This window comes from Mytilus trossulus, chromosome 7, assembly GCF_036588685.1.
Source record: "Mytilus trossulus isolate FHL-02 chromosome 7, PNRI_Mtr1.1.1.hap1, whole genome shotgun sequence".
Lineage (NCBI taxonomy): Eukaryota > Metazoa > Mollusca > Bivalvia > Mytilida > Mytilidae > Mytilus > Mytilus trossulus.
Genome location: NC_086379.1, coordinates 83,021,559 through 83,033,562, shown reverse-complemented (window position 1 = coordinate 83,033,562; position 12,004 = coordinate 83,021,559). Strand labels below are relative to the sequence as shown.

The window sequence follows — 12,004 nt, the reverse complement described above, 5'->3', positions numbered from 1 at the left end:
ATTTATTTCTCTCGATCTTCTTTTTTTATAAGAGAAAATAAAGCATTCACTACTCCTGCGTTAAATGTATGATATAAATCGGACCTTAATATTTTGTTAATGATATGAATTTTTTGAAAAACTAAGGATACCTAACCCAGGCATAGATCACCTTAGCCGTATTTGGCACAACTTTTAGAAATTTTGGATCCTCAATGCTCTTCAACCTTGTACTGGTTTGGCTTTTAAGATATTTTGATATGAGCGTCACTGATGAGTCTTGTGTAGACGAAACGCGCGTCTGGCGTACTAAATTATAATCCTGGTACCTTTGATAACTAATTAAGATAAATAATTTTTAATAAGATGTAAACAGAAAAAAACAAAAATTATAATGACCAAACTGTTTAATTAAAACATTTAGAAAATTGTTCATCTGTACACGACAATGTTATTGTATAACGACATCTATTAGCGATGTCAGGGCTATGGGAAGACTAACGAAGACGTGTTCCTTCTATGGGAAGACTAACGAAGACGTGTTCCTTCTATGCGAAGACTAACGAAGACGTATTCCTTCTATGGGAAGACTAACGAATACGTGTTCCTTCTATGGGAAGACTAACGAAGACGTATTCCTTCTATGGGAAGACTAACGAAGACGTGTTCCTTCTATGGGAAGACTAACGAAGACGTATTCCTTCTTTGGGAAGACTAACGAAGACGTGTTCCTTCTATTTTCCGTTTATTCAACATTCAATATGTCCACTGCCTCTTTAAACTAAACATAAAATCTCACAAAGTGCAGCTGTAAATCAATTATAGTTTAATGAAGAATAGGTATAGAATTGATCCAAATGATATTGAAAAAGAAAATCACAAAAATAAGAAACTCCGAGGAAAATTCAAAACGAAAAATCCCTTATCAAATACATCGTATGGATATCTTTGGTCATAACTGAGTCAGATGTAAAGTCTGTTTGTGTTTTCGGATACAAGAACAGTTCTCGTCACCGTCTTCTTTTCGCGAAAGCAAACATTGACCAATATTACATAGCATAGATAAAAACAGCAGTCCTGCCAAACCAAAAATAATATATTTGTTGTCCAAATCTTTCACTAAATCTGAAATTTAAAAAAAAAATCAAAAATACAATGTTTTTTAAGTTTGTTAAATCAATTCAATATTTTATTTACGTCTCGCCTTATGTATAACATAACACAATAAATCTATAAAAGATACATTTTGTATAAATAAACCAATCTGCACATATTAAGAGAGACGATTACAACTAAAACAAAATGTATGTACATTATGAATATGAAATATGAAGAGTAAAAGTATACAACATAATTATTCTACTATTATTTACAATATAAAACTTCTCGGCGTCTTCGGACGCAAGAAATTATTAAACGTGTTGTTTTCATTTTTTTTTACATCACTGTGTCGATACCTCTGCTGGTCATCAGTCCCAGGTGCTATCATCAACTTAGTAGTCCGTACTTCGGTGCTGACATGATTTATCAAACTTTAATTGTTGTCTGCTCTATGGTCGGGTTGTTGTCGCTTTGAACATCCACCATTTTCTACACAAGAAAATACCTGTACCATGTCAGGAATATGACAGTTGTTATCCATTCGTTTGATGTGTTTGAACTTTTGAATTTGCCATTAGATTTAGGACTTTCCTTTTTGAATTTTCCTCGGAGTTCAGTATTTTTGTTTTTTTACTTTTGACACATTCCCCATTTCCTTTTAAATTTTATTTACTAAAAATGTCCGTTTATAAATTTTGAAATTATTAAGAAACTTAGGTTTCAACTCCCTCAGGCAAAGTTGGCTTAAGATGAATTTTGCTATTTATTTTAGGTATTTTTTACATATAGCTCTTCAACGTTTTCGGTACTTATCCATCTTCGGATTTCAAATGTTTGGCTTTGGGCGTTCCTGATGAAGGTAAATCCAGAAAAGCGCTTCGGACGCAAGAAATTTTTAAACGTGTTGTTTTCAATTTTTCAGAATATAATTACAAGTTTTGGCAAATAATCTTATATTGTCTTGATTCCGAAATAAAAATATAATATCATTTTCTGACAATCTGTAAAACTATTAAAATACTCATCAATTTTAAGAGATTCAGAAAAAAGATCTTGTCGAAGATCATTATAAACATAAATGTTAAATGTTCTCGTGAATTAATCAAATAATTTCAAATAAAGATAAACAAATAACCACTTTCAAGATATAGACATGTATACAAAACCTTTGTTTCGTGTACGAACTTTCTTCCGAAAGGATTGAAATAAGATAAATCTTTAAGTTAAAACTCAGACAGTGTCCACATTTTTTTTAAGTCATTTGAAATTGACATTATTGCCCTCCATTCTAAATTCAAACAAATTATTTATTCACATTTGATACGTTTAAAAATTACATTCTAATTCGGATGGAAAAAGACACGTGTACAACAAAAATGTATGACAAAAATACAAAAAAGCGTCCAAGTTAACCTCAAAAAAGGCTCATCAGTGACGCTCATATTAAAATTTTTATAAAGCCAAACAAGTACAAAGTTAAAGAGCATTATGATCCAAAATTCCAAAATGTTGAGCCAAATACGGCTAAGGTGTCTGGGATAAGAAAATCCTTAGTTTTTCGAAAAATTCAAAGTTTTGTAAACAGGAAATTTATAAAAATGACCACGTTATTGATATTCATGTCAACACCGAAGTGTTGACTACTGGGCTGGTGATACCCTCGGGGACGAGACGTCCACCAGCAGTGGTATCGACCCAGTGGTGTAAATAGTTATCAAAGGTACCAGGATTATAATTTAGTACGCCAGACGAGCGTTTTGTCTTCATAAGACTTATCAGTGACGCTCATATCAAAATATTTATAAAGCCAAACAAGTGCAAAGATGAAGAGCATTATGATTCAAAATTCCAAAAAGTTGTGCCAAACACGGCTAAGGTAATCCTTAGTTTTTCGAAAAATTCAAAGTTTTGTAAACAGGATTTTTTTTTAAAATGATCACATAACTCCCTTGTGTGTGTTTAAAATATGACAACAGTAGTATACAGCTGTTCAAAAGTCAGAAATCGATTGAGACAAAGATAAATTCAATTAACAAAGTAAAACCGAGAAAAACCCATCAACTATAAGAGGAAAACAACGAAACACTGTAGTGTCGGTATTTTTTGCTAAATCAAACTGCAAAACAAATAAATCACACGTGGTTAAAATGTCCTTAGTTCTTTTAGACACATGGATTTAAAGAATTTCTTTCTTATTTTATCATAATAATGTATATATACCTCTAGAATATTCTTGTGAATCTGGTGACTTTAACTTAGAAGTTGTTGAGGAACTTTTTGATACAGTAACATCTGTATTGTCTGTTTCTGTCACCGAGGTTGATTCTGAATCTGTCGTTACTGATTCGGTTGTTTCAGCAGATGAAATGTTAGCTATAACTGTTGGTAATAAAGAGTTATTGAATGTTGTCAACAATTCGGTGGTAGATGGCGATACTTCTGTCGACATTTTATTTGTCCAATCAAATTGTTCTGACTTTGTGGTTAATTCTGTGACTGTTGAATTCAGCCTCTCTGTCGATGTGTTTTGCATTTCACTGGATTGATTTGTTGCTTTGTTTGTTGATTCCATATTTGTATCTGATGTATAGCTGGTTGTTCGTTCAGTTTTTATTTGAGTAGGGCTATCAGTAGGGACATGATGAGCTGTTGATTCTCTCGTGAAGATAATATCTTGAGTTGAATGACTGGTTGGTTTATCAGTTTTTATTTGAGTAGGGCTATCAGTAGGGACATGATGAGCTGTTGATTCTCTCGTGAAGATAATATCTTGAGTTGAATGACTGGTTGGTTTATCAGTTTTTATTTGAGTAGGGCTATCAGTAGGGACATCATGAGCTGTTGATTCTCTCGTGAAGATAATATCTTGAGTTGAATGACTGGTTGGTTTATCAGTTTTACTAGATACTGGAGTTGTTGTAGTATCTTTAGTTGAGAATATGTCATTGGAAAATCTTTCTGTAGATGTATATATGGTTTCTGTAAGAGTGTCATCAGATGTTATAAGAGTAGTTATACCTGCAGTTGATGATATTGGTGTTGAAATATAATCATGAGAAGAAGCGTTGAACATATTTTTCATTTTACTAGTCAATGGGTAGGCACCATTTCCACAGATCCCATTAAAATCATCAAGATCAATAGCCCATACCATAGCCCCTCCTAAATCGTTTGCTATTATGTAGTTTACCTGTAAATACATATAACCAATACCTTATCTAATACAATATCATTTTATACATTTTCATAATAGCAGGAGGTTTTGGCTAGCCATAAAACCAGGTTCAATCCACCATTATTTTTTTAATGTGTCCTGCACCAAGTCAGGAATACGGCACTGGTTATAACGTAGTCTGTTGTTGTGATTATTGACGTTTGTTTTTGTTGCAGTTCAGTGTTTAGTTGTTTAGTTGTTTCTGCTTATAGTTGATGTGTTTCTCTCGGTTTTGGTTTTTGACCTGGATTTGTTTTCGCTTAGTCGATTGAACAGTTGAATACTATTGTTGCCTTTATTTCAAAGAAATATTTCCATATGTGTTGAGAAAAGCATTTGATTTTGTCAGGTTTATCACTTTCAATTTTTAAATTTACCTTCAAAGTATTTGTGTTTATACTTTTTTATATAAGAAAGTCGTTGAATAATAAACGATAAACAAAATAAATATGATCGGATTGTTTGACAAGACATATGCGTTTAATGCCGTTTAAGATTGTTAGAATTTGACCTGATATGATAGTAAAATACAAAGTAAAGCAACTGTAGTGAAAAGATTATAAAAAAGATAAATACTGACTGCAGTCCAAGATTTCCAACATGAATTAAACATCACAGTGAATGTTCCAATAGTAATATTAGTTATCCATGAATATCATTTCGTAACACTAATCCTAGATATTGTAAAAGATATTAAATTTTGATGATCTTAATCTAAACTCTAACCTTTATTTCGATACTTCTAAGATTATCAAATCCAACCCACTGGTTTCCATGATATGCATATGGTACTTGTTGTTTTTCAAGCCACACCTCTGTCCAGTTCTCTGTTTGTATTTTGGAACATATCTTAGAAATAAAAAAAAAATGACATTTTTTCAATTCCATTATCTTCTCTGAATATAATGTCTTTTCATGTGGGTTTTTTTCAATTACCACTTAGGATGGTGTGATTTGCTTTAGATAACTTTGATAGTGAACTTCAGGGTTCAATTTTAATAATAGTAGAAGGTGTTTTTTTAATGGAATGTCCGAAATGGTATATTTTGGTTTTGATATTCCAGTAGAGAAATAATTTCATTTCACTAAAATCTTGAGATTTCAACTGATTCAGGCTAATGCTCATCTGTTTGCCACTCTTTTGTGCTTTTATCTGTTCTATAGTAAACGTAAAACACTATTACGCACTTTTGATGATTAAGCTTTGAGAGGAAAGCGTAAACCCAAACAGAATGATCAAGACTTTAAGACGTGATGATCAATATAGTCAAACCAATGGCAATCATAAGCATGATTCGTTAGTTACGGTAACGTTTGGTATAACTGCATGCAAAATCTTACCTCATAATAAGCCAACACACTGCTCTCTCTTGTATAAGGTCCAGCTGTACCGCGACCAATAGATGGCGCCCCTAAACCTGTGTTCATGGTATTACTCAATGTGAAAGACCTTCCGTATGTAGGAAACCCCATGATCAGTTTTTCTTTCGGTGCTCCTCCATCTAACCACATTTTAACTGCATAATCCTGCATAAAGTACATTTTTGTAAAAAGTGATAGAAGGTGTATGTTTGCATGGATATAGAAGTTATCAACATTTCGATGTTACTAAAAAAACTAAATTGCAACATTAAAGTGTACAAATACCACTTCATAACAGAAAATCAACGACGTTATTTAGATCAATAACTCTAAACTAAAATCAAAGGAACATCCAAAAATAATATATAATGTTACACTGAAATTCTGGTTTTAGACAGGCATATACAAAAACATGGGATAAAACATTCTGCATGGGTCTTACACGGGAGAGTGGTGTATATGTACAATTTAAGAACATAATGTTAACATCCCCTGGAAAAAGGATCTTCTGATAATTTGTATCTACACTTACAACGTTGAAGTCAACAATTGCTGAGTCATTATATGGACTGTGGTGGCTTGTTACTGTGTTATAATCTTCAACAAAATCGTATGTCATTAAATTTATAAGATCCAAATACCTGAAAATAAATATTAAACATTTATATAACTGTATTCATAAAAATCTTTTAAACGTTTATATGATAACTTATTTCTAAATAGTTATTACTGTTCTAAACAGACGCGTTTTTCTCTTTTGAAAAAGATACTGTTTTAGAGCCAAACTTGACAATACTTTGAAAACATTAAGGCCAATAAAGAGATTATAAGTTTCATTCCCTGTATATTATAGGTACAGATTTATTTGTGGAAACAATTGATTTACAAATTAACTGCCATCTTATTTAATCTATTTTTTTGTAAAATTATGGAGATGTGGTATGATTGCAAATGATGCAACTTCCAAACAAAGTTGTTGTTTGTGTAAATTTGTCAATGACTCAGTATTGTCTGCTCAATGCGTATTGCAATTTATAGCGAACTACGGTTAAATGAAAATATATATGACAATCGTAGGAGTATATTTTTATATTTGAAGTAGTAAAATATTTATACGCAATTTAAATACGGTGCTTTCTTGGATAGTTTATTCCCATTTTAATATATTTTGTCAAGGAAAGACAGTTTCAGATACTACTTAGTCAGAATATTTTACACAAAAATTGTGATATAAAAAAAAAGATTATATTTGATATTGCAAATATTAACGGTTACAACTATAGTGGATTTTAAATAATGTTTTATTTTACTCCTTGTTCTACAATAGACATAACTAAGTTGTTAACTTACAGTGATATTTTGTCGATTTCATAAGCAGATTCTACTGTTCCTCTGCCTGCTGAAACAGCAGCTGTTAATAACAGTTGTGACCTCCCGGATGTCAACTCTTCATTGTCATACTTTAAACGTAATGTCTGCAAAAAAATCATGATGTATTATACAGCTATCCTTTAATATACGATGTTTAGTCCATTTGAATTATTAATTAGATATAAGAAGATGTGGTATGAGTGGAAACAAGACAACACTCCATTCAAGTCAAAATTTGTAAAAGTAAACCATTACATAGGCCATATAGTACGGTCTCAAGTCAGGAGCTTGTTATTCAGCCAGTGATTTTCGTTTGTTTATGTTTACATTTTTGTTTTTAGTTAATTTGTTGTACATATTACATTTGGCGGTCAGTTTTCTCGTTTCTCGTCTGTGTCATTTGGTCTCTTGTAGAAAGTAGTCTCGTTGGCAATCATACCACATCTTTTTTTCTATATTGAACACGGATTATTGGCTCACACCAAACAGCAAGCCGCTATAATAAGGGCCCCAAAATGACTAGCGTAAAACCATTTAAACGCGAAATACAACGGTCTAGTCTATATAAAAAAGAGAAATAAGAAACATGTATGAATCACATTAAACTACTGAACATCAGATTTCTGACATATGTCATGTGCAAACAAATGCAACGGGTTTAAATGTTTTAATGGGTACCAACCTTCATCCTAATCTAAACAATAGTGTAACATAACAACATAGAAAGACTCAATATGAAATGGCTTAACTCAATCAAAAGATATATTTAACGAAAAACTTTTATACATGACACAATTTATATACAAAATCAATAAAATAAGGGGTGAAAAATATAGGTAACAGTAGTATATAATGTATGAATGAACACCTTAATCTTATATGTGATCCATCAAAATAAAGCATTACTCACCTTAACTAATGTTGTAAATCTATATTTGTCATTTGGAGGGCTACCTCTGCTACCAGGATACTCCCAGTCAATGTCAAGGCCGTCAAAACCATGTGTTCTGAGATAATTCAATGAGTTCTCTGAGAATGCATCCATGTTTGACTGGTTGGAAACTAATGTAGAAAATGGTCCGCTTCCATGATTCCATCCGCCAATAGCTAAGAGAACTTTTAATTCCGGATTTATTAATTTTAGTTCATTAGCCATTTCATACTGACCTTTACCTTCAAAAAGATGTATCAAGTACAAAATGTAACTTATGTTTCATGCACAGATGATATCGGCTATGTTCCTTATGATTGTCGTAACTACAACCCCTTCCCTTCTCACGAATTTGACCTACCTAATTTGACTATTTAACGGGTTTGTATAATAACATGAGCAACACGACGGGTATACCACATGTGGAGCAGGGTCTACTTACCTTCCGGAGCACATATGATCACCCCAGTTTTTGGTGGGGTTCGTGTTGCTTATTCTTTAGTTTTCTTTGTTGTGTCTTGTGTACTATTATTTTTCTGTTTGTCTTTTTTTTTAGCCATTGCTTTGTCAGTTTATTTTCGATTTATGAGTTTGAATGTCCACCTGGTATCTTTTTTCGGTGTTTTGTTGTTTTGTTGTCTGTAGTTTTCTCTTTTGGCTTTATTTTCTTTTGGGCGATTTTAAGTAATCTCCCTCACCTAGAGACTTTAAATGTGATCACAACTTTACTACGCCAAAATGAAAGCAGTATGTATAGGAGTAAGAACATACTGGTCATCTCGCAGTCTGAATAAAATGTCATGATAACAGATAGGAAAACCTTTCATAGGAAGGTCAATTTGTGACAGAGTCGCTGAACGTTTAGATATATCTATCAACCAATAACAATTGAAGCTGTGATGTTCAAACACAAATCAAAAAAATCTTCACAACTGACACGAACCAACCACATGATTCCCACCTTGACAACCTTGACACAATCGTTCGTACTTCTATTGTTCTATTTCGTTTTTTCAAATATTTTAATTTTCATTTCTTGTTCTGAATAGCAATACAAGTTACAGCACTAGTTATAACAGTGATAAAATCATTACTAACTTACTGGATTGTGTGATGTCATTCTCTTCATATGGCTGGATAGTATTCCCGGACACTTTGCCAAATGCATAAATTACATGGGTACATAAAAATGGATCAATTTTATCCGCCGTATATTTTCCAATACCGGGCCGATATTGTGACCAGTTCGTAAAGAAGCAGACTCTCTTGTAACTAGAAATAACTGTCAAAGGAATCAAGTCATTACATTGATATTTTCGGTAATATTTGTTATTTTACTTTTTTACATTAATATATATAACAAGAATGTGTCCCCAGTACACGGATGCTCCATTCGCACTATAATTTTCTATGTTCAGTGGACCGTGAAAAAGGGAGAAAAGGGGTGGATTCTCTAATTTGGCATTAAAATTAGAAAGATAACATCATAGGGATCATATGTACTAAGTTTCAAGTTGAATTCACCTTCATCAAAAACTACCTTAACCAAAAACTTTAACATGATGCGGGACAGACGGACGAACGAACGGACGGACGGACGGACGCACAGTCCAGAAAACAAAATGCCCATAAAGGGGCATACAAATACTGTTTTATTCAATGTATATATTGTGATGATTGTATTGTATGTTTAACAAGTGGTGAGACACTAATAAAATACTGAATTTTAATATGTAAGTTAATTGTTTGTTAATTTCGAGCAAAGTATATTCAGTTATTTCTAGACGGTTGTGCATTTCAATTCAATATTCTATTAAACTCTCATCGTCAACAAGTACAATCGGTATTTATAAATTGTAAAACAATACTACATGAAATGAAAACCTTCTATACATAGTTATAAGATACTGTTAATATGCATAGAAGATACATTACATTAAACAATATGAAATTAAGTACTAAAATTTGAGGTCTTTTTAACATTGAATAACAAGTTTTCGTACACACACGTATCATTTTTACATCTGAGAATAAAAATATAAAGTTTGGTTATCAGGTATCAAAATTTTAATTAAATGTTTCAGCAACGTAAATCGTCATAAAGAGGAATTCTTAATGAAACAAAAAATTAAAGTTAATAAAACCACATATATGAAACACTCTGCTTTCTAAAACTATATGTTCATTTCTCCGAGTATCAATCCTTAGTGGGGCAAGACCACATCTAAATTCGGCAAATCTCCTCTGTGTCTATAGAAGGCAATTACATTTGTGCATGTAAAGTAATAATCATATTTGTTTTGAGAAGCGAATAACATATATCCTACTTACCTTTATGTTACAGACTTACCTTCACAGTGTAAGCAAAGTATCAGAAAACAAACAACGGTCCGAATCATAGCACCGCTGTCTAAAAAATGTATATTTCAATGAAATTCTACTCGCAAACAGTGTTCTCTCTCTCTCGTTTCACTCACTATATTGGTTAATACATATGAATGATAAATAATTTTTCATTTAAGCGCAACTCAGTCCTTCTATAAAACAAGAGGCTCACCTGGTATAAATTGGATATTTGTTTTACCTTTAATGCAATCAGTTTTGTTTGCTTATGTGTAAATTTTCTTTATGAGTATTTTTATAGAATTTGCATTGATGGTTTACTGTTTAAAGTTTCTACTTTATTAATAAAACTTTTAGAGATAATTGAAAAATTATGCAAATTAGCAAAACGTTTCATTCAAGGGCAATAAATCTTATAAAGAGACAGTCGATTACTGCCATGTTGACCTTTTTGAAGATCTTATTTCATTTTCTGTAACAGCAAAATAAGCAAAAAAAATATAATAAAATCATCTTTCATGGTTAATAACTCCTATTAGGGATCAATTACCAATTATGGCCATATTGTGACATTTTTTGTATAATCTATTATATCTGAACATTTAATTTTTTTAAACTTACATGTTCTCTCTATCTATCTTTTATAGTTTATGCAAACTAAGCAAAAAAGATAACCAGTGATGAGGATTCAGAATATGGAGTCATCTTAGCATTTAGTGAACTTATAAAATTCTGTATGTATGTGCCTGTCCCAAGTCAGAAGCCTGTATTTCAGTATCGTTTGTTGATGAGTTACATATTTGTTTTTCGTTCATTTTTTTAACCTAAATTATGCCGTTAGTTTTCTCGTTTGAATTGTTTTACATTTGACATTTCGGGGCCTTTTATAGCTGACTATTTTATATTAACAAGATACGTGTGTATGGGTTCCTTCAACCCTCCACCAATGAATTATGCAGAAAATATGACGAACTTGTGCAACGCCATGTGTAAACTATGTGAAACAAGGAAAGCCGTTAATCAACCGAGAGTTATCAAAATTGTTAGCTACTTTAACTAAATTACTAAATGTTAATATTTTACACTTAAATTATAAGACACATTTCTTGTTTGAAGGAAAGCCTTACCGTGTTAGTTGAAAACTTAACATGAAGACATATAGATATTACTGAAGATATTACTAAAGTATTACAAAGAATAGGTATAGAATTTATACTGCTTGTTAGTTATATCATTGATCCGTTCAAGGTTAGCAATTTGAACCCATTCCTTAGTCTTATTATAAACATTTAACAATGGTAAAGTCTAAATTAAATCAATATGTTAAATAGGAAGTAAGTTACCTGCAACTGTGACCATAGATAATTGTCATTATTATTTTCCTGAACTGTGTTGCACAACCGACATTTAAAAAAGTTAAATGACTAAATTTTAAGTTTCAATTAACGATCCTTAATTTAAACGTGGTCACTCGGTTCAACATTCTGTTCTTCACCTCCAAATGAACATAAAAATAGTAAAACAAAATTTAGATATGAAATATTCACATAACATACTCACCAAATCGGCAGTTCGATTTTTTTTGGTAAAAATTGACTTTTTTTATTTTTGCCTTATCAATGAAAATGACATTTGCTTCTTTAAAATGATACAAAGAATGTAAAAATCCTTTTAATTATGAATTCAAATAATTTGTTTAGAAT

At 31.7% G+C, this 12,004-nt stretch overlaps 1 protein-coding gene across 1 annotated transcript; it reads right to left on the bottom strand.

Annotated features, from left to right (window-relative positions):
* Nucleotides 1-368: 368 nt before the first annotated feature.
* On the bottom strand, nucleotides 369-11,470 carry LOC134726009 (acidic mammalian chitinase-like). The gene is made up of 10 exons (XM_063590363.1): nucleotides 11,429-11,470; nucleotides 10,309-10,368; nucleotides 9,061-9,240; nucleotides 7,938-8,200; nucleotides 7,007-7,131; nucleotides 6,189-6,297; nucleotides 5,636-5,821; nucleotides 5,021-5,143; nucleotides 3,301-4,270; nucleotides 369-1,104 (listed from the first exon to the last, which is right to left on the bottom strand). The coding sequence occupies exons 2-10, from the start codon at nucleotides 10,355-10,357 to the stop codon at nucleotides 932-934; spliced, it is 2,178 nt and encodes a 725-aa protein (XP_063446433.1). The 5' UTR covers nucleotides 10,358-10,368; nucleotides 11,429-11,470; the 3' UTR covers nucleotides 369-931.
* Nucleotides 11,471-12,004: the final 534 nt, after the last annotated feature.

Excerpts from the sequence above, each read along its gene's own strand:
- LOC134726009 (XM_063590363.1), bottom strand. The coding sequence starts at position 10,357 with ATGATTCGGACCGTTGTTTGTTTTCTGATACTTTGCTTACACTGTGAA. Across the intron at positions 6,298-7,006 it reads GAAATCGACAAAATATCACT|GTATTTGGATCTTATAAATT; the intron begins GTAAGTTAACAA and ends ATTTATTTTCAG. Across the intron at positions 4,271-5,020 it reads TTAGAAGTATCGAAATAAAG|GTAAACTACATAATAGCAAA; the intron begins GTTAGAGTTTAG and ends ATGTATTTACAG.